Below are 24257 nucleotides of genomic sequence, written 5' to 3' on the forward strand. Positions count from 1 at the left end.
ATGTGGGGATGTGCGATAAGGTGTGTTCACTCTTAAATAACTGTATCTTATATACAATGTCTTTTGTCTTCTCTTTTGTATGCATATGTGTGTGATTGTGTGTGCATATACACACGTATGTGTGATTGTGTACTGTCTTCACACGTGCATGTGTCATGCAAGTGTCTTGATTGTGTGTATGTGTTAGTGTGTATTTGTTGTGTGTGTGTACATGGTGTGTATGTTTTTATTTATGTGTATCCATAGCGAGTGTCTGCATGTACATGTGTGTGAGCATGTGAATATACTCGTGTGTACATCGATGTGTGTGCACGTGCAGGTGCATATGTGTGTGTGAGTGTGTGCATGTCCATGTGTGTGCACATGTACTTGTGTATGTGAGTGTATTTATGTGCTTGTGTGCATGTATACACATGTGTGTATATGCAAGCTTGAGTATGTGTGCAAGTGTGCATATCTATATGTGTTGCACGTGTGTCCATGCATGCGAGTGTGTGTATGTGTGTTTGTATACGTGTGTATACATATCATGTGCTTATGTCTGTGTGTGCATGAACATACATGTATGTGCATTGACATACATATAAATCTATTTATATATACATGCTTACATACCTATAGATACACATACATACATAATATATATACGTCTGTGTGTATGTATATTCTCTCTCTTACACATGCACATAATATATGTGTGTGTGTGTGTGTATATATTCTCTCTCTTACACATGCACATAATATAATATTAGAAGATGTGTGTGTGTGTGTGGAGGAGGGAGGGGTGGGAAATTTGCTTTTTAATGTATTATATATATAGATATATAAGAAACTCAATGAGTAAATGGTTTGATGGTGACAACTAATTGTGAGCCCCAATGCATATAGGAGTGTGGGAAAGAAACCCCCAAGCACTTGTCTTCTCTTCTCCTTTCTCCTTTTCAAAAATTCTCCCTCTCCTTTCTCCACTTAAAGGGGTGGGGACTCTTCCTTTATCTTGTAATAGATACATAGAAAACATGGACCCTTTATGAGCTCCACCAAGTAAGTTTAACATGATCGCAAAAGGTGTTGACAAATTGCTGATATGGTGAGACAGACACGTATGACATAGACTTTATTGAACACACTTCATGCGTAAGGACTGAAATAACACATAAAGACTTCATGCATAAACATTAAAAAATATGACATAGAGAATTACATAACTTCATAGATAACTTTACATTTATGCTCGAGGTGTGGTATTTCTTTAAAAACCGGCTCTACGAGATCCAAAACTCAAGCTCAAGGTGTGGGTTTTTTGCTTTATATCGGCAAAAGCCCCTCTACATAGCCATACCCAAAAGTGATGCACAAGTCGAGATATAGTTTACTATAAAACTACAAAAATGAGACAAATTGGTCCCAAAAAACAATGGCAGTGCTAAGTTCTCGTTTCTAATGCTAAGTGAGTCTATGAGATCCATTTTTTTAGAAAAATGAAAAGAATCCAAGAATTGTGACAATACGAAATTATTGAATACAATCTTCAAATTCATCGTAGCACTAGAAAATCCATCCTCTAGAATCTCAATGTCCTATAACTTTTCCCATACCGCCTATAAAACAAGAGGAGAGGATGGTTTCATTGAAGATTTTACTAGCAAGACTTAAGGGAAAGAAATAGAGACCAACTTTGTGGAGGACAACACATGTGTCTATACCTTGAGCCTCTATACAAGCGATCGCAACCTTGCGTGGTTCATCTGCATAAAAGGCGTCACCTAGAAGGATCCACCAAAGCTTTAATTGTATGTGGTGCCGTTCCTCTTTCTTATAATTCTCGATAGGGAGTCCAAGACACCCTAGTGAGTTTTGAGAATAACCAGATGGGCAAGTCAAAACACTACATAGGTTGGCATAATGAGGCTGCACATCATCAAGCATGTCAAAGCTGTAGTCCCTCCATGTAACGTACTGGTAATTATTGCGACTTTCCCGTAACAGTGCTTCCACGCCAGATTCGAATGTGATGTGAAGTTGAAATTTGCCAGATCGGCCCTCGATATCAGCAACAGAGTTGGTGACGCACGTTGACAATTCAATATGTTGAGGGCACACGTTGACAACTTGCGCATTGGTTTTGAGGATGGGACCTATCATCCATACATATATATGACATATTCATATTAAACTATGACACCTCAAAAAATATGAGACCTCAAATCAGGCTTTAAATTTGGCACCCATACGGGAGCCTTTCACAATTTCAAGTGCCAAATGGCACCTCCGTTTTCTGGTAAAAGTGCCAACGTGGCACTTTGAAAAAACAAGGGAAGTGCCCAATGGCACCTAGCCTTAGGGGTCTAATTGACCAGGGTATATATCCTATATAATATACATAATATAGTAAATATATATAATATAGTACCCAGAGGCAATGCTGGGTTGCGTCACTTTGGAGCTTCTGGCCAAGAATGCCATCAAGTTCGGTGAGGTTAAGGTCAGCTCCCAGATCTTTGCCAACGGGCAGGGGCAACCCGTTACCCGGTGCACGCGCAGAGCATCCTGGCCATCTGGGCATGCTAGGTGGTGCTGATGGGCGCCGTGGAGGGATACCGCGTAGCCAGGGGCCCTGGCCCTCGACCCTAGCTTTGAAAATGGTTCTAAGTTCCAAGGCCTAGGGCGCCCTTTCGAGTCCGTGTTCAAACGTAACCCTAAACCCAGTCCTGGTGAACAAGTCGTCTGTCTTCCTCGTCCGCGGGGCTTAGGGTCTTGTTCAAAACGAGCTTGGCGAGTGGCCCCTCGCGGTGCTGCTTGCCCTGTGCACACCATAAATGGATGAATCACCACTTTCGTGATAGTCGAGCCCGGTGACCATGCCTCTGCGAGCCAGCCTTTGCAGGTTTTCGACTCCCAACCAGCCTTCGCAGGTTTTCGACTCCCAGCCAGCCTTCACAGGTTTTTAAAGGTGACCATATCGCTCGTGAGGTGACCATATCGCTGGTAGTCGAGCCCAGTGACCATGCCTCTGCTAGCTAGCCTTCGCAGGTTTTCGACTCCCAACCAACCTTCGCAGGTTTTCGACTCCCAGCCAACCTTCGCAGGTTTTCGACTCCCAGCCTCGAGGTGACCATATCGCTCGTGAGGTGACCCGTGCCAATGCCGGTCTTTCCTATGCGATTGCTACACACGCATGTTGCTCTTCTACCTCTGATTCGTCCTCCACTTCCTATGATTCATTTCCAAGAGCCTCATCTAATCGATACAAGACTCAAGTTCTGAGCGATCAGCGATGTGAGCGACCCACTAGAGTCCCTAGCCAGTTCGATCCCTGGGGCTTGCCGAGTGCCGACGCTTTTGCCGAGTTGAAGGTGAAGGAGCTGAAGAATAGCAAAGGCCCCATCGTGAGACTGGCAAAGGCCCCATTGAGTCTCTGAAATTAGAACACCAAAAGACCTCTACCTTTGAACTTCCAAGGGTATTTCAAAGGTTGATGAGTATGCTATATAATGAGAGATCTCTACCACTTTGAACACAACCCTTTCACATGATCTGAAGGTCTTTTACTAGGTAATATCTAAAAGTAATAATCACATAAGTTTTATTTCATGTTAAGTGTATATTTAGGTTTATGAGTATCTAGTTGTTGAGATCAATTCATGTTAAGTGTATATTTAGGTTTATGAGTATCTAGTTGTTGAGATCAATTCATGCATGTTCATGTCTAACTTCGTAATCTTTCTATGGTTTTAGAACGCAAGAGCCCTAATTTCCTACATCGTCTTGCTTGTGTGCCATCTTGGATTTCAAGTTAGCGACTCCAAGCTTCACATTCCAGGTACCAAAACTTTTATTTACAATCATTGTATTCTTATTTTCATGCATCTTTGGTGCTTATTTACACTCATCTGAATAGCTAAAAGAAATGCATGATTCTCATGCATCTTTGGTGCTTTTTTACACTCATCTGAATAGCTAAAAGAAATGCATGATTCTCATGCATGTCCCTATCTTTCTTTTGAATCTATAATTTATATGGTTGTAGCATGACATCAATGTCTATAAAATGAAAGAGATTAACATTAATTCAAGCTAAGATGAAATACAAAACAATGTACTATAATAGAAAATTGTTTTTAATTAGATGGCCCGCCAACGTAGTCTCCTTGAAGTGCTGCAAAGTAAGCAAGATAAAGAGAGAGAACGAGAAGAAACCTTGCACAATATATTTGGCTCCGAAAGTGAGTCTGATGAGGACTCAGAGAGTGAATCAAGTGAAGACAAAGTTGTTGAAGACATGGACCTTTCGGGTATGCCCGAAGATGATTTGCCAACCAATAATGAAGATCCCTCAACAAGTAAGAAGAAGAAACAAGTGAGGCGGAGAAAGTTTCGTACAGAGTGGAAATCAAAGTATCCGTTTCTCATTCGACTTGTTAAAGGTGAATGAGAATTCATGAAGTGTGAATGGTGTGAAAAGTTTAGAGTTAAGGGGCCATGGGGTGTTGGCCAAGGGTGCAAGACTATGAAGAGGGATGCAATAAGAAAGCACATGCGATCACGGGAGCACAAATGGGCTGCAATGCGAAACTATCAAGAAACAAAGGGGACAACACTTCCACAGCATGCTGTGGTAATTAAAGATAGAAACAAAGAAAGGGTGATCACTTGCATGAAGTTGATGTATTTCACAGGTGACGAAGATCTTGCAATCAGAAAGTTTGAAAAGGTGTGCCAACTAGCTTATACTTTAAAGGTGGAAGGTATGCCTCTTCAACACGATTACTCATCTTACACAAATATGATGGCTGGAAAGGAATTTTTATTCTCTATATCACAATATCTTCACAAAGTACAACTTGAAGAACTATTGGAGAGTCCTTTTTATGCTTTAATGGTAGATGAATCTACTGATAGAGCTTTAGAGAAACACTTGATCATCTATATTTCTTTTCTTTCATCAAAAGGAATGGGTGTACGCAACATTGAGTTTGGAAAGCTCAGTGTTGTTTTTGATGGGACTGCACAAACAAAATTTGATGCCATTATGGAAGTGATGACCCAAATTGGCCTTAACAAGCAACGACTAATTGGAATAGCTACAGATGGTGATAGCTCTATGCTTGGACGACATGATGGACTCGTTGCCAAACTCAAAAGAGAAGTACCATGCCTCATTAGTGTTCACTGCATTGCCCACAGGGAAGCTCTTGCTGTTTTGGATGCATCAAAATGTTTTTCTTGTCTCTCTTATATTGACAAGATTGCAAACAAAATCTATTCTTGGATCAATGCTTCTAGTTTGCGCCATTCCGAATTTCAGAATCTGCTACAGGATATGAATTTGCAAGTCTTGGAGGTCTTGCAAATTCATGATGTTCGTTGGCTTGCAAGAGGGAGTGTGATGGAGAGACTTACCAAGTTAATGCCAGCTATCATGAGCTTTTGGGAGGAGGGTGCTCCAGGATGGTATGCTAAGTTGTGTGTATATAAGGTTCTATTTTGCATCTACCTACTTGCAGATGTTCTACATGACTTAAACATTCTTAACAAAAAGTTCCAAGAGGAGTTGGCAGACATAACATCCATCAGTACCGACATCGAAGTAACACTCACATCACTGAAGAGAAAGTTTCTTCAAGAGGAATTTGGTAAAGGTACTTTGTTCTTAAAGAAATTTATGCTTCAAGTTGAAAATGGTAGGTTGCGGCATGTCAATGAAGAAGGAGACGAATTTGTGCATGAGCTGCTGTTCACAAGTATTCCAAGCAAGGATAAAGCTGGCATACCCTTAGATAATGAAGGAGGTGATGTTGAAAGTTGTGTGATGCTTCCAAAAGCATTTGTTCAAAAGGTCATAGATTGTGTAAATGATCGGTTCCTTGATGTTTATTTCTTCAATGCTTGCAAACTCTTTAGTCCTCAACATTTTCCAAATGATGAAAAGGAGAGAGAGCCCAGGATTACAAGATGGTTAAATAGATTGTTGGACAATTTCAATGACCATCCCATCATCAACAAGCAAGGTTGTAGGGATGAGCTTTTTGCTTTTTCAGATACTCTCTATTGGGGATGTGAAGGCATGCAGATGAAGGATGCTTGGCGAGTATTTTCATCAAATCTGGATTGGCATAACACATTTCCAAACATGATGAAACTATGGCAAGCTGTTCTTGTAATCCCTACGTCATCAGTGTCGTGCGAAAGAGGATTTTCGAAACAAAACATAATAAAAAACGATCGACGTCAGCTACTGAATGTCAAGACGCTTGAGGCTTTAATGAGGCTCTCACTTCTTGGTCATGGAATTGATAGCATTGATTGGGCAGCAATTTATGAAGCTTGGGAGCTTGTGAAAGCAAGAAGAATGATTGAATTATGATGCTTTTGATTGGAATAACTTGAAAGTCTTCAATAATTTATGATGCCTTTAAAATTCTCTTGCTATAATGTATTTTGTGTGCTGAGAAGACGTCTTTTGAATTGTGAAAGCTTAATGCACTTACAAAACTAATATGTTTTCATTACTCAAAGTAAAGTGGTTTGTTATTAAAAGGGGCACTCAAAATTTTAGCCAAAGGTGACATTTTGACACCCATGGTTGATGGCAAAAGTGCCACTAGATTTTCTATGGCATCTAGACTTAGGTGCCAAATTTAAAGCCTGCCTCAAACAGTAAGCGGGGAAAGAATCGCACTGCTACATCTAAAATGGAGCCCGAGCATTTACAAGTCTAAACCATGGCCCATATGGCAAGTACCTATCTAGAACTTGATGTGTGAATCATGGTGAGAATGTTTAATAATTAGGTAAAGTCAGTTAATCACCTGGATAATCCTTCCATTCTCCGATCATTTTTCGAGTGAAGATTAGATCGCCATGATGATCCTTGAGGAGCCGGGGAGCCCACGACATCCCAGGCTTCTCATAGCCAAAGAAGCTCATGGCACAAAGCTGGACCACCAAGTGTGGATTCCTCTTGTAAACTTCTAGAATCTGGTCATCCAGGTTGTCCTTAATTATATTGAAAGGCATCAGCTGCTTAGACCCCAGTAGCCCGAGTATGCTGAGAATCCTGTCTTCTGGGTGATCGCATTGACGGGCAGTAACAAGGTGTGCAACAAGCATAGGGCAAGATATACACTGTCCTGTCATTAATGGCTCTTGACAGTTCAGATCAGCCATGCAAGCAATTTGTGAGGTTCTACACAGTGGACTTATATGCAGCAAAGGTGCCGTTGCGGCAGCAAAAAATGAAGCCATATGTATGTAAGCTTGACGATCCATGAAGATAAGCTGGTTGCTGCTGGCTTCTCTCGCAAGTGGGAAGGAGCGACAGTCTTCACACATCACATTTGGGACCCCCATAGTTGGAATGCGATCAGGCACAGTGCGTGAAGAAGTGGCTATGTTGTCTTTGTAGTACATTGTAAAGAGTACATAACTCGCTTCTGCATACACCACCATCAAAGGATCTAGCAGGCATCTGCAGAGTCCCCTTCCAGGTTTGCTGAAGTGCAAATCCTCCTCAGCCGGACGCATTGCCACTATGCTGCGACTTCTTTCGCGGACCTTAAGGATGACCTTATCCTCATCTTCATCTGACTCAGTGCTGTCTATACACAGCCTGTTCCTCTGACTGAACTCCAGGAAGTGATTGAGTTTCTCCCGCTCCTCGAGACTGAGGGAGAGCACAAACGTGAGCTTCTTGGGAAGCGCACATTCGTGTACTGTCCATGCGCGGCTGAACCAGCGCGGCATGGTTGGTCGCCCTGCATGATCAGATGCACCCCAGAACTTCATGTGGTGTTGCCCAATGCCGTGTGGGAGTACAAAGCAACCTTTGCTTTCTGAGTAATAGCTCCTCATCTCCGTCGAGCTGGTCTGGTTGATGCACACTGCATCAAACCATGCGCCTATCACGTTTCCGACTCCTACAACTTTAAGAACCCATTCTCAAAAGGAAGCTTAGAGAGAAAAAATTATAAAGGCTCAATGATAAGATAGTACTAGAGATAAGTGTGGGATAGTACTAGAGATGTGTGATTATATAGGAAAAATAGGTTATCCACTTCAAATCTCATTGGATTTCCTATCTAAGATTGATTGGATAATTAAGATAAACGTAAAGATAATTAAAGATAAACTATTATCCACTTAAAAATTAATATTATTAATAATATTTATTAACAAGTCTAAATAATTATCATTACTAGATATATAAATATATTATTAAATTTATATTTTATTTTATAATTATATAACTGCTTTTTTTATAATGTACTTTTTTTTAATTTTATTCAAAGGTTTATTCTACATACTTAAAATATTTTTAAGAAATATTAAACTTAAAAATTTATTTTTTTAAATTGAATAATATGAACTTTAATAATAATATTATTGATCTAATTCCAAAATATAATCTTTTAAAATTAGTGATTTTAAATTCTTTTATTTAATAAGTTATAGATATTTTATTATTTAAAATTCTATATTCTATTTCTCTAAATTACTAAATTAACTTTTTCAAAAATATGTTTTTGAAAAAAAAGGAGAGGTGGGAAGGAGGTGCCATGTGTCACATGCGTGCATGACACGTGGCATTCTCTTGACATGTGACACTATTATGGTTGATGTGGCATGCCATGTCACCAAGTGCGGGGTGGCATGCAAAGGTGGCAAGAAGATGTGGCATTAATGATGACTAGGACGATGAGGTGGGGAGTCAACTAGGTTGACCATGTTGACATGGAGGGTGGAGGTGGCAAGGTGAGGTGGCAAGCTGCGTATGTGGATCCTCTCGAAGCTCATGTTGACATAAAGTGGCATGCATATATAAGATTTGTGCCTACCCAAGCCTCACACATGGAATGATATCTAAGCTTTGAAGTTTACGAAGCCTAGATTTCCAAAAAATTGGTTTTAGACTTGAAAAGGGGAGAGTGGACACAATATGGGAATTTTCACTTGGGAGGATTGAAAATGGACCTTCCCATACTCAAATTAAGCCAAATTTTTTTTAAATAAATTCATGGCAACAAGGATATTGATCCCTAGAGTTTTTAGATTGAAAGATTCAATATTTAATTTTTTAGAATTAAATTACAATTGATTTAATGGGCCTCTAACAGTCATAACAAATTTTCCAAAGTAAATCTACAAAAATCCAACCGTTAGATTTGAAATTTTACCTTATATCCACATTATACTAATCTTTCCCAGTGCAATGTAGTGCATTCTAGTGTCTCTTTTCGATTCTTGCGAGCTCCTACCACTTTGTGTACTCGTTTCTATTACGAGCAGTGGATGAGGAAGAAGGGTGCATGGATACCCTTACGAGCTCAAGAGGAGGTTTTAGAGCCTATATATCTCTCTATAGGCCTACCTAATGTGGGGGTAGAGTTTGTCCAAGCAAGTAAGCATTGGAGCTTTTTGAACGTCCGTGATCACCTACGCATTTTGGGATTTGAGGGAATCAATAATGTTTGCTTCAATGTGCAGGGTAGGAAGATAAGGATTGTTTGACATTTAAACCTCTATATTTTCTCACCCCTTTATGGAGTCACTTGTTGTGTTGGGTGTTTGGATAGGTTGAGGATGGAAGAAAATACCAAGGTTTCCTCGGATTGGGGGCCAAATGATGTCATCTTGGTTCAAAGAATCTAAGCTATGAATATCCATTGGAATAATTTTGTAATATCCCTCCGCTAGAATTTTGTATAAAAACATATTGTTTGAGATACTTTAGTATTTAAAATATATTGTTTGGTTTCTTGAAGAGATGGTTGTCTTTTAAAAAATCAACAAATTTATTTTTTTGGTCTAGTTTGAAATGGCCGCTATCTTGTGTAAATAGTACTTTGAAGGCCTGATGTGTCATTTTTCACTCGTTCTTAACAGCACAAGGCACCTCCACTCTCAAGATTTAGAGCCAAGGATTTCACTGACGTAAGCGAGAACATGTGAACATGTTAATAACATATGTTAATAGCACAAAAAATCTTGTGATCACATGTTATATTCACAAAGCTTTCACAAGGGCCTAAAATTTTTTTTTGTCGGGCATAAAAAATCTTCTTAGGTGGCCAGTGCTTTATGTATAAGCCTTATGCATACTGCTTGATGCATAAGGCCTCATACATAAAGCATTATGCTTAAAGCTTTATGCATAAGGCCTCATGCATGCTTTATGCATAAGCTTTAGCATAGCTTGCATAGCGGCGTAGTTTGCATAAGGCTTGCATAGTGGCATAGCTTGCATAAACTTTTGTATCTATGCATAGAGCTTAATCTTTTCAATTTTGTATGTATGCAGTAGGTTCTTAGAGCTTTTGTATGTATGCATTACTAATCCTTTCCTCGTGCCCTTTTTTGTTGGTTTTGCAGGTCTTCTAATCTTCTCTTTTAACATCACCAAAAAGAGGTAAGTGCTTTCCTCTCTTTCCTATCTTTTTATCCTCTCTTTCCTCTATTTTTATCTACCAAAAAGAGGGGTTTTGTTTTGTAGGTCCTCTATGCATAGAGCTTAATCTATGAATAGAGCTCTAATCATAGAGCTTAATCTATGCATTAAGCTCTATTCGTAGAGCTTAATGCATAGATTAAGCTCTATGCATGCATTCATAATGCATAGAGATCTATGGATAGATTAGGCTTTATGCATAGACCTCTATACATGCATTAAGCTCTATGCATAGAACTTTATGCATGCATAGAGCTTAATCTATGCATGCATGCTTAATGCATAGTGCCAGGGTACGGTTTAGTTTAGGCTAGTGTGGCTTGCATAGTGCTTTATATGCATAAGCCTCATGTATAGCTTTATGCATAAGGCCTCATGAGGCAAAAGTAACGTGTCCCGATACCATCAAGGTGCCTTTACTACCCTACAAGGACCCCGAGACGGGAACTCTACTTTTTCCTGCTGGGACCTTCATGGGCATCTCCTTCATAGAAGAGCTCAAATTAGCAAAATAGGGTATAAAGTTGAACTTAGGTATCGGTATTTATTCAAGAAGATAGAAAGCCCTCTCTTCAAATTTGTGCTGGAGATTTATGGGGAAAGAAAGGAAGCCAAAAAGAAAGGAGACTAGGTCATGTCTTCTCTGCACAAATTGACAATGAACTCCTTGTACGGGAGGTTTGGCATCAAACTTGAATACAACATAACAGAGATTTGTGATCGGGAAAATTTTGACATGCTAATGTTGATCTATCAATTCGGAATGGTGGAACCAGTGAATGGAACCCACTACATGGTAAGTTACAGGGGCGCGCTGTAGAGGTTGCGGGATCGTCTGACAACATGATCTATTTGCGGCAAACAAAGAGTTTTGGCCAATTGACCCAGAAATTGGTTGAGACATTGCATTTAGTTACTCGACCGATGTCCTTATATTGTTCTATGAACCATTTTAGGTCGACCTTATCCTCGGCCAACATCCCCTTTGTTTTACAATTTATAGGAGAGCCTTCTGTAACCAAGCCATAGCATTTAGGAGCTAGGAAGTAACCCTTTAAGGGAAGAGCTTGCCGAACAAGAGTGTTTTTCTGTGCTGCTTAGAACATTCTGGGAAATTGAGTAAAAAGATTGGGACTGAAGGTCAGGTTCCGGTCGGTCATGTGCCCCCTCTCTCACCGGTCTTTCATCTCTTTAAATCCATTCAATTTTAACTAACACATTCTATATCGGATCAGACTCCAAGAGTGATTGGTCTGGCCAACCTTTAAATGATGATTGATGTTAACAACATGAACAAGCTAATTAAGATGAACTATATTTTGAAATCTAAATATGGGTGTATATTTTTTGTTTACAATTATGGGGGCACAAGCTCCTTGTGCTTTGGGTGCAGTCGTACCCCACGAAGACTTTCTTTTGTTGGTTTTGTAGGTCCTCTAATCCTCTCTTTCAACATCACGAAAAAGAGGTAAGTGCTTTTCTATATTTCCTCTATTATTATTGCACCCTTGGGTGCTGGGGATATGCAGAAAATGCAGCTACATGTACAAAAAATGCAGTTGTACATCTACAGGCAGCTCTCTAGAATTTTTTTTAATTCCAGAGTGCATCTATAGGGGTGTCTACAGGCGCATAAACGTGCCCGTAACATTTTAAACCACGTTGTCAAAATGCGCCTACGGTCGCTTTTCCTTGTAGTGGCTCATTGGAAAATAGAGCACGTACCATATCTTCTAAAACCTCTTCCTCCACCATCTCATGAGGAAAGGGTGGTGGGCTTGTATCTCCATCATTCCAATCCTCCACCACTTTTACATTTTGTGAAGCCTCTGCCATTTTCTCTACGATGCTTGGCCTCTTGACGCCGCCTATGAGTTAACATAGAAGGGTGTTGCGCATTATCCTACACATGAGTATTTCAATGCGAGTCTCCATTGAATACTAATTCTTAATTAAATTCTTACAATATAAGCAAAGTATACTTACCATTGACTTCGTCGTTTCCCATTTTTCATACATTGAAATGTGATTCATCGTAATGCTACGTTATCAACGCATACATCCTCGATAACAATCATACATACATTTTACTTTTTGTTGCAACCAACTATCCCGATTTTGAACATGAAGGGACTTATCATCACTAGAAGAACTGATTGATGAAGACATCCTGCATATTCAAACAAGAAAAAATATTACAACATAGAAGCTTTGTGTGTCTGTGTGAAGAGTGTGTTTTGAATTAACTTTAATATATATATATCTTTACGAAGTACAGGACCTAGTTTCAAAAGAGGTAACTCTCCCTCACATCATAACACTCTCACCACGGTAGCTTAAAGTTAGTAGAGTCCAGTTATTATATTATTATTCTCATGCCCGATGCTGCCTATCAGTGAAATGAGCCGACAGAGGCACCGCCATTTCACAGGAAAGCTTCAGCAGCTCCGTAAGTTCCACAGGGTGGCGCTCGTCTACGGAGAGGTGAAATCGTTGCACGATCTTGGCCACCCAGAGGTGAACTGTTGCTTCATCTTTCTATGTGTATGAAATATTTTTATGTTTCGCATTTATAGATGTGTCTATTATTAATGCGTCTATTCTGTAGAATAGATATGTTACAGACCCTTTTAGACGCGCTTTTAGACTCGATTTTAGACGCACTTTTAGACGCTAAAATAGATGTGCACTATGTGATGAAAAAGACCAAAAATTAAACCTGAGATCGTTTTTACAATATGCAGAAAGGGAAAAACATAATTCTTGTGAAAACCTTCCCGCCCTATTTCTTATTCTTTCTCACCCTCTCAAGCTTCTAACCCTCTCTCACCCTCTCAAGCTTCATCACTAGGCTGCAAATCTGCTTTACAAAAAAGGATTGTAGAGTAAGAGTTTGAAGGTACATATTTTGGTTGTGGTGATTCTCTTTCTCTTCTTCTTCTTCCTGCTCCTTTTCTTCTTTCTCTTCTTCTTGAACCCTATTTTTCTTTTGTAATAGACAATCAAGTGTTTACATAGCTCACTTTTTTTTGGCTATTTTACAGATTTTTATATACTTGACCTTAAAAATCACAAATAACCAAGGTAGGCCCCTTTTTACACTCATTTTATTTAAGTTGGTTGTTATTGCATTGTCTATGTATTAATTCCCAGGGTCATTTGACTTAACGAGAGGGGACTAATTGTTTAATTTTTAAAAAAAAAATTCTTGGTTTGTTTATTTTTTTTGTTTTGGAGAATGAGATGATTCCCGAGGTCAATTGACTTAGAGAGCCGGGAAGTCTTCATTTGATAATATTTTCTTAATATTTGATTATTTTTTGTGTTTTTAGAAATGAGATGATTTTTGGGGTCAATTGACTTAAAGAGCCAGAAGTCTTCATTTCATAATATTTTTTAAATATTTTCTTTGTTTGTATAGATGTGGAATGGGTCCTCATTCTCTTATCCCACAGACCCACAGGTTGAGGCTCTCATCGAGTCTCAATAACGGTTTTCTAGGGAGATAGAGGGCATCTTTGGCTATACTCCCACTCCTGAGCAGTTAGCAGCCTATGTCACAGGCAACCCTTTACCATCAAGTCTACCCACATCCCAACAGAGTCCCTTGCCAGGCACTTCACCCTTGCCAGGAAGTACTTCACATGCCTTTACATTCACCCCTCATCTGTCGGCCCCAGTTAGTGCTATAGCATCTCCTACACCTCCACCTTTAGGAGATATGACACCTCACAGTTATCATGGCTCTCATGAGAGTGGTAGCCGTCATCGTAGGGAGGGTAGTCATGGAGATAGTGGCGGTCGTAGCTCACGCCGCACTAGCACTTAGAGTGGAGGTAGAGGAGATAGAGGATGCCTAGGGCAGTGCTTTGGGGGTGGGGATAGCTCTTCAGAGTCACCACCACATCATGGTGATATATCATATTATGATATCACAGATGTGGGTGGCATAGTTGATGACTCTCGTGGGGAAGGAGGTGGTAAACTACTTGCGCCAAGTAGTTTTTGCACACTATAAAGACTGCTTTTTACATTTTAAGCAACAAAGAGAGAGCCTAGTGGATGATTACATTAAAGCTGTCCACACGAAGTATCCTAATCCTCACGACCAAAGGTTTAATATAGTAGATGGGCGTGACACAAAATCAAAGACATACTTAAGAATAGGAGGTCTCTAGTAAGGAGACATGCAAAGGAGAAGAAAGCCTGAATAGATGCTGGTCAAAATGGACATGGTAAGCCATCTATTGCTCATAAGGGCGAGTGCAAGAAAGCCAAGAAGGAGCTCTTAGAAGGAGTAGTGAACCAAAAACAAAAAGAAGCGCGGCGAATACAAATGGAGCGATATGGATCATCGCACTTCAAATCTGGAGGTCCTACATCATGGGAGGCCGAGTTTGTATGTATAGTGCAACTTCAGGTCTTTTTTTTGTATGCTGTCTATTTGAGTTGTGTTATAATTGTTGTAATGTTTGTCTTATGATGTAGCATGGCATTGTGGGTGGGTAGAGATCCTACCCCAGTAGAGATTGGCTACCATCGTCGCCACAGTAGAGAGGAGATACATGAGATTACCTTCAATGAAGGGGGATTGGCTACCATCGTCGCCACAGTAGAGAGGAGATACATGAGATTACCTTCAATGAAGGGATCATCTCCAACGAACAATACAATCGAGCAAGGAGAACACCAATGTAGGTAATACTTTTTATTTTTATTTACAAAACATATTATGATCTTTATAATAATTTCTATTTTTATTTATATATATCTTCAATTTGCGTAGACACAAGGTGGACAAGAAGGAGGACAAGAAGACTCGGAGAGTGATGACTCCTCCTATAGTAGTCACCCGCTAGTTTTTCTTCATGTATAGTTTCGGTTTATGCAACTATGTTTCTTTTTCAAGCCTCATGTGGCTACCATCATGTATGGACAACTTCTTGGATATAAGATGAAATTTTTTATCTTCTTTATGTATCTATGTTTTTTTTCAGGCGTTATGTGGCTACAATCATGTAAGGATACTTTTTTGGATATAAAATGTAATTTCTCATCTTCTTTAATCAATATTCGAAGTGTGTTCACAAATCTTTTTGTGCATATCTATCTTTAATTTAAGTTTTTATGTTGATATCTTCGCTGATCTTGATTTGCCTATGTACAAGTAAGCAAAACCTTAAACCAGAGAGCTGCCTGTGCAGAAAATGCAGCTCTACAAGTGCAGAAAATGCAGCTGTACATTTGCACAGGCAGTTCTCTGGATTTTTTTAAAAATTCCAGAGCGTGTCTATATGCACGTCTATAAGCACGTCTATTATGTAGTATACATGCGCTTATAGACGCCCATATAGATGCGCTTATAGCCTCTATTATAGACGTGTGTCGGTAGACGCGATTTTAGACGCGCTTATAAACGCACCCGTAACATTTTAAACCACGTTGTCAAAACGTGTCTATAAACTCGTTTATGGTTGCTTTTCCTTGTAGTGAATACACACACGCACACGCACATGCACACGCACATAGATATATATATATTAAATATATATGTATATAAATAACAAACATAAAAAGTATGTGTGTGTGTGTATGTATGCGCATGTGCATGGATGTGTGTGTGTGTGTTTTTAAATCAAATATTCTTATTTTCATAATAATTAAATATTTACTATAGAAAGATATATATATTTATATTATACACACACACACACACGTACGCATGCACACACACACATACACACACACACACACACACGTGCGCATATACACATATATATAAAACAGATACATAAATATATAAACAAATTTAGTATAATAAAAGATACACACACACATACACACACACACTACATGTATATATATATATATATATATATATATATATATATATATTTGTGTATATGTATATATACATGTAAATATATATATAAATAAATACATATATATACATATAAATATAATGTAAATAAATATATATTTATATAATAAATATTTGATTACTATAAATAAATAAACATATTTAATATAATAAATATATAGTAAATATAAATTTATATATTTATTATGTATGCAAACATAAATTATATAAAGAGAGAAATTTTAATATGACAACATATGTTTATTATGTATATATATATATATATTTATATAATAATAAAATTTAATATAATACTATGTGTTTAATATGTACTAAAAAATATATTTATATAATAAATATGTATACAATATATATTAGATATTTTTTATAGTAGAGTTATAATAAATATATATATATATATATATTTATCATAGAAGAAACATAATGCATTTAAATTACAATAAATCTAATATAGAAGGAGCATAATGCGTTTAAATTTCAATAAATCTAGAGAGAGAGAGAGAGAGAGAGAGAGAGATTTATTATATAAAATATAAAAAATAATGATATACGTGTGTGCATATATATGTATGTATGTATGTATATATATATATATATATATATATATATATATATATTTATTTATTTATATTTATATAAATGCTTGGCACCGCCAAGAGGAGGTCGAGAGACTAATGGTGGAGAAAAATAGAATTTTGTTTCTTTGTTTATATTTTTCAAGGTTTTTGAATACGTTGATGCACCACAAGAGAAAAAGAAACCTCCAGGTTCGTCGTAGAAGGTTAGGCATGCATATGGGTTTGACATGCATACATACTATGACATAAATAAAGTTTGATGATAGAAAGAGTTGGGTGTGATGAAAAGGGAAAAAGAATTGTGTTTATATAACATGATGTTTTTATGATAATTGTGTTTATATAACATGATGTGATGAAAATGGAAAAATAATTATATTCATACGTTTCCCCTTTTAAGAGTGGGCCAGACCCATGTCCTATGTGTATGTCATAGACACTAATACATGTAAATAAGGATTTACACCATTCAATAGTTGATCTGCCCAAAGGTTTGCGGGTCTTGTCCACTAGTGGGTTTAAAAACCTAGCCATGATGGGTAACATGTTAGGATTTTCGTGTTCCGAGAGCACTGTCCCATCCAAGGGTGCATCTCGATCTCCGCGTCTCGAAAATTGAAATCAATGCAAACGTGCATGTCGATCTCCACACCGGTCTTGAAAATTGCATGCCGATCTCCATGCTCAAAATGTGAACCTGTTGAAATTTGAAGTGATCTCCGGCTTTGAAATTAACCCTCACGGTTATTTCTCGCGTAAGGGACAATTAATGAAAGGGAGGGAGCCTAAAAAGTCCCCCAAACCTTATGGACCATATATATATATATATATTATATATGCCTGGCACCGACCATATATATATTATATATATCATATGGCTGTTAAATAATATATTATATAATATATTATTTTTGCCTGGCACCGACCATATATATATTATATATATCATATGGCTGTTAAATAAACCGGATGGGTAACGCGCCTTGAAAATGGAAGTCAATGGCATCTTGAAATTTGGAGTTTGGATCTGAATTCCTAAGAGTGGCAGCGTAGCTGCAGATAATATATAGCCTGGTACAGCCACCGCGAGAGCGAGAGAGCGAGAGAGAGAGAGAGAGAGAGAGTTAGGTTTTAGGGATCGATCCTGCAGCTGGTCTTCGTGACGTTCCAGGTTGGTTGCTGTAGCCTCTGATCATGCAAGTAGAGCCATTAATGGACACCATTCACGATTTTTGTGAAATGTAAAAACCATTGCATTGCATTGCATTGCAGCAGCAAGGTTCTGATTTATTTAGAGCCAAGCCAACCACCAAAAAACACTAATTCGCAGCAACACTAATTAACACTTCGATGATTAGAACCAGATGTAACCATATAACGCTTACGTATTAACCTGTCTGATAATATAATGATTATTGTTTTATTATGCTATTGAGTTTATTAATCGGGATGTTGCTGCAGGAAGCGTGGCGTCGATGGAGCCTGGAACCAGCACTGCCGCCAGCAGGCATGACGTGGTGGTGGAAACGTCATCGCCCTACCCTATTCGCGTCATCGACGTGGCTGCTACTGTGGACGTCAGCGCCCGCGGAATCTGCTTCAAGGAGCCTGACAACTGGGATTTCCACACCATATCCCACACTTGGATGCAGAAGGTCCGGGATTTCTCAAGGCAGATCGGAAACAAGGTCGCTGCTGCAGGAGTAGGGAGCTCAAGGACAGCTTACTACAATGAGGCTTTCAAAGCCGCAGACTTCAGTGATAGCCCGTGCTACCAAGATTTGATACATCTCTTCAGGGTGCTGCAGGATGAAGAAGGCGTGGAATGCGCATGGTTTGATGCAGTGTGCATCGACCAGACCAGCCCGACGGAGAAGGAGAGGGAGATTCCCCGCATGGGGAGCTATTACTCAGAAAGCAAAGGTTGCTTTGTACTCCCACACGGCATTGGGCAACACCACATGAAGTTCTGGGGTGCATCTGATCATGCAGGGCGACCAACCATGCCGCGCTGGTTCAGCCGCGCATGGACAGTACAGGAATGTGCGCTTCCCAAGAAGCTCACGTTTGTGCTCTCCCTCAGTCTTGAGGAGCGGGAGCAACTCAATCACTTCCTGGAGTTCAGTCAGAGGAACAGGCTGCGTATAAACAGCCGTGTATCAGATGAAGATGAGGATAAGGTCATCCTTAAGGTAGGCGAAAGACGACCACGTGCAAGACGCATCATAGTGGCAATGCGTCCGGCTGAGGAGGATTTGCACTTCAGCAAACCTGGAAGGGGATTCTGCAGATGCCTGCTAGAACCTTTGATGGTGGTGTATGCAAAAAAGAGTTATGAACTCTTTAGGATGTACTACAAAGACAACATAGCCACTAATTCACGCATTCTGCCTGATCGCATTCCAACTATGGGTATCCCAAATGTGATGTGTGAAGACTGTCGCTCCTTCCCACTTGCGAGAGAAGCCAGCAGCAACCAGCTTATATTCATGGATAGTCAAGCTTACATACATGTGGCTTCATTTTTGGCTGCAGCAACGGCACCGCTGCTTCATCTGAGTCCACTGTGTAGAACCTCACAAATTGCTTGCATGGATGATCTGAACTGTCAAGAGCCATTAATGACAGGACAGAGTATATCTTGCCCTATGCTTGTTGCACACCTTGTTACTGCCCGTCAATGTGATCACCCAGAAGACAGGATTCTCAGCATACTCGGGCTACTGGGGTCTAAGCAGCTGATGCCTGTCAATATAATTAAGGACAACCTGGATGACCAAATTCTAGAAGTTTGCAAGAGGAATCCCCACTTGCTGGTCCAGCTTTGTGCCATGAGCTTCTTTGGCTATGAGAAGCCTGGGATGTCGTGGGCTCCCCGGCTCCTCAAGCATCATCGTGGCGATCTAATCTTCACTCGAAAGATGATCGGGGAATGGGAGGATTATCCAGGTGATTAACTGACCTTAAACATTCTCATCATGATTCACACATAAGTTCTAGATAGGTTGGTCTAGACTGGTAAGTGCTCCAAGAAACCTATTTTTATGGCTCCATGTTAGACGTAGGAGTCCTTATTGTTTGAGGTGTCATATTTTTTGTGAAGTGTCATAGTTTAATATATGTGTATGGATGATAGGTCCCATCATCAAAACCAATGTGCACGTTGTCAACGTGTGCCCTCAACATATTGAATTGTCAACGTGCATCACCAACTCTACGGCTGATATCAAGGGCCAATCTGGCGAATTTCAATTTCAACTCACATTCAAATCTGGCCTGAAAGCAATGTTTCAGGAAAATCGCAATAATTACCAGTACGTTATATGGAGGGCCTATAGCTTTGACATGCCCGATGCTATGCAACCTCATTATGCCAACCTGTGTAGTGTTATGACTTGCCCATCTGGTTTTTCTCAAAACTCACTAGGGTGTCTTGGACTCCCTATCGAGAATTATAGGAAAGATAAACGACAGCACATAAAATTAAAGCTTTGGTGGATCCTTCTAGGTGATGCCTTTTATGCACATGAACCATGTAAGGTTGCGATGGCTTGTATAGAGGCTCCAGGTACAGACACATGTGTTGTCCTCCACAAAGTTGGTCTCTATTTCTTTCCCTTAGGTCTTGCTAGTGAAATCTTCAATGAAACCATCCTCTCCTCTTGTTTTATAGGCGGTATGGGAAAGCGTTTCTTGAAGTTATAGGACATTGAGATTCTAGAGGATGGATTTTCTAGTGCTAGTATGATGAATTTGAAGATTGTATTCAATAAACTGGGATTGTCACAATTCATCTTGGATTCTTCATTTTTGGATCTCGTTTAGCGCTAGAAACAAGAACTTAGCACTGCCACTGTTTTTGGGACCAACTTGTCTCATTTTTTTTGTAGTTTTATAGTAAACTATATCTCGACTTGTGCATCTGTTTTGGGCAGGGTTATGTAGAGGGACTTTTGTCGATATAGAGTGAAAAACCCGCACCTTGAGCTTGTGTTTTGGATCTCGCAAACCCATTTTTAAAGAAATACCCCACCTCGAGCATAAATATAAAGCTATCTATGAACCTATAGATTTCCGAAACGAGGACCGGATGGCAGAAGTCTAGTAATGGGCACCCGAGCATGTGAATAGGCTTTTAAGAAGCAAGAAAATACATTAAAAATTTGTTTTTTCATTTGGTTTTCTCTCATGTCACCAATCTACGCTGAATTTAGCGTGGCCCAGAGTGCACCGACTAGGCCACTAGATTCCGGTGGCCTGGATTACCCACTTGAGATTACCCAAAAAGTAATCTAGACCCGCCGCCGCATCCAACGGCCCACATGGCTTGGATTTTCGTGCATCCATCCGCCCCCTGTTGATCCCAAGTACACTCCGTGGGGGGTGTGGGAGATAGTGCTGAAGGTACGTTCCCTGTGTGCTCATCTCCTCCGATACTAGTAGTACTTGTTGGAACTGGGGTCTCAACAGCCTCATGCGAAAATTCAAGGAAAAAATGACATACATTTAGACATACAATTCTTCTTTAGTTCTTTTGATTGCACTTACTTGCTATGTATAGATTCATTTTTTGCTTTAAATAACTATGCCCATAGGGAAGACTCCAAGTGTCACCAAATGCGCCATTGGGGTAGTGTAACCATGCTAGGTGGCATACGGATGACCAAAATTATTTTCCTACAATTGGTTTGTGGTAATATATGTTAGAAAATAAGAATGATCTAAGTATATTAGCATGAAAACATTGAGAAGATTAACGCTTGTTTTACTTACAAAACGGATGAGGAATCTCCTCAAACCACCACAACCAAGGCATGATCGTATCCCTCTCTGCAACTGCTCCTCTGTGGCCCGCTATTGTGTGGGAAAGGTCACCCCATGCCAAACCTCATCTCTAACATGGTGCCAAGCAAGCTCGGCCCAATGGTCTTCCTGCACTTTTTTAAAAGATTGTTACAAAGTGTACATACAATTCATCTTATGAAAACTCTATTGTTTCAAAGATACATTTCTAGCATATAATTATTCAACTTAAGAAAGTTGTGCTATAACTAAGAATTCTTTACATAAATCCAAGAAATATATAATGAACGTGGAGTGACTGACAAAACATTTCTTATGTAAACGAAATGAATTACACATGCTAGTCACACACTTGTTGAGACTTATTCCTTTCATTAACTTGTCATAATTCTTCTTGTGAATATCTCTCAATCTAAATTTGCAGAATGGTAGTGTTTCAAATGCGTCCGTGCATACTCCTCCATTACTCTTTGTGTGGGCAAACATCATAGTGTTCATCCATCATATCCAATAGTGTCGGAGCTAAGGAGTTCGAGTAGCAACGAGACGAGTTGCCAAAAGCTAGCGCGTTTTGATGCTACGAGAGTGTGCGTATGCACACAATGCAGAGGACTAAAGAAACATAGAGGATTTGTGTTGAGTGATATGGATTGCATAAAATTTCTTAGAGGTGAACGCACGTGATACACAAAATTTCATAGAGGTGAAACCCCCGAGGAGTCCCCCCCCCGCGGCTCACATGCATGCATTGTTGGTGTGAGGAGAGAGAGAGAGAGAGAGAGAGAGAGAGAGAGAGAGAGAGAGCCATTGGCTAGTGCATGCATGCATGTGTGTGTGTGTGTGTGTGTGTGTGTGTGTGTGTGTGTGTGAGAGAGAGAGAGAGAGAGAGAGAGAGAGAGAGAGAGTCATTCGCATTGTATGTGAGTGAAAGAGAGAAAGAAAGATATGTTAATCATCTTAAAAGACCTGTAAGGCCTATGAGACCAAAAGATTACATCATAGTCCATGTTATATATCTCCATGGAACAAAAAGAAAATACAATTGACTAATGAAGAAACAAAAACTACCAAGAAAATACATCATGATCATGGCTAGTATAATCATCCACTTAGGGTGGGTGGAGGGCCATCTAAAATATCTAGCATGGGTGATACAAGTAGAGGGTGTTGAAAAGCCAACGCTTCGTCCTCGGCTCCTAAAAATGAGCTTAGAAGTGTGTCTCTAACAAGGCTAAAGCTGCATACCCTCGTGTCAATCTAGCCTCTGCTACTAGGCACATGGTGAAGATTGGGCTAGTGAAAATGACCCCTAGGTAAGTGTAGAAAGAGACAATATCTAGTAGGACACCCATGTATATGAAACTCTCTCTAGTAGCTGTGCGGGGAGAGGTGTTGAAGATCATGACATTGGTTTTCCCAAGCCCGAATCAAGCTTATACGCGAATTTCAGTCATTTTAGTTAAAAAGCGACGACCTTTAAACCTTAATAAATGCACCACCGGGCGTCCGATTGACGAACGGTCTGAACCCCAATGACCAGGAGAACCTCCCGGACAAAAAAAAATTCGCCCCTCGGGTCGGTCCGGCACGCAAATCGAGATAGGCGTCCCAAATTTGAGTACCCCATCCCAAAATTTGATTCGTACACACTTACTAGGACGCTCGTACGATGGCCGCCCAAGAACCAAATGACGGCCGTCCACTGTGTGGTCTACACGTACCCTAACGTGGACACCCATGCTGCCCCAGACCAGATAAGGTACATACGTACCACTCCTTTCCACCGTACCTTTCCCCTAGACCCATTAGGGGAAGGTTGAGGTCTATAGGGGCCCTTTAAGGTGCCATATTATGATTTTAATGACTTTTTGTTAAAATGTTAACTTTCTTTGACTTTAGATACCTTCTTATTCTTCAAATGGCTAGAAGTTTGAATTTCAAAGTTTCCCGTCAAAATTGAATTTAAAATTGAGTGGGCAAAACCATATCATGTGACATATCTATGGAAAGAGCTCAGCGAGTAGATTGTGGATCTCTAATCTCCGACAAATTTTGAGCTCATATGTAGAAGTTATGGATGCCCGAAATTTCAAAAACTTTCCCCCCACTTTTTGGGAATGAAAAGTACAAAAAGGCATCTTCTAGAGAATCTTTTGGACTACCTTTAATCACCCAACATTTTTGTATACATGGCATCATATGATTGGCCCTTTTCCTTAATAACCTTTTAATCACATGGCATCTTAAAGGGCCCCTATAGACCTCAACCTTCCCCTAATGCATGTAGGCCACTGATCCATAGCCTTTGATGGTACACCGTCCTTTTGTCTTTGCTTTCCCTCACCCCTCAGCTATATAAACCCCCGGGGTGCTCCATAGGCAGCACACATTTCTGTGCAGCATACAACCTGTTGTACCGTCATCCGTACCTCCGTCTGTCCCTGTGTAGCGTACTTGCTGCAGTACAGCCGCCCTTGCAGCCACCCCTCTCATACCCCCTCATTTGCCTCTTTTCACATAAGCCAATTTTCCTCCATCCCCCTCTTGC

General features: G+C 39.8%; 2 protein-coding genes across 2 annotated transcripts; both read left to right on the plus strand.

The window, feature by feature from the left end:
* The first annotated feature begins 4459 nt into the window (after window positions 1–4459).
* Window positions 4460–6367, plus strand: LOC147619056 (uncharacterized). Its single transcript, XM_086774399.1, has one exon. It carries the CDS (start codon window positions 4511–4513, stop codon window positions 6365–6367), a length of 1857 nt encoding a protein of 618 aa, XP_086630525.1. The 5' UTR covers window positions 4460–4510.
* Window positions 6368–17941: 11574 nt separating this feature from the next.
* On the plus strand, window positions 17942–20681 carry LOC147619057 (uncharacterized). Its single transcript, XM_086774528.1, has 3 exons — window positions 17942–18077; window positions 18368–19855; window positions 20043–20681. Exons 2-3 carry the CDS (start codon window positions 18382–18384, stop codon window positions 20609–20611), a joined length of 2043 nt encoding a protein of 680 aa, XP_086630654.1. The 5' UTR covers window positions 17942–18077; window positions 18368–18381; the 3' UTR covers window positions 20612–20681.
* Window positions 20682–24257: the final 3576 nt, after the last annotated feature.

The sequence above is a fragment of the Cibotium barometz genome, chromosome 34, assembly GCF_041138505.1.
Source record: "Cibotium barometz isolate CiBa-2024 chromosome 34, ASM4113850v1, whole genome shotgun sequence".
Taxonomy (NCBI): domain Eukaryota; kingdom Viridiplantae; phylum Streptophyta; class Polypodiopsida; order Cyatheales; family Cibotiaceae; genus Cibotium; species Cibotium barometz.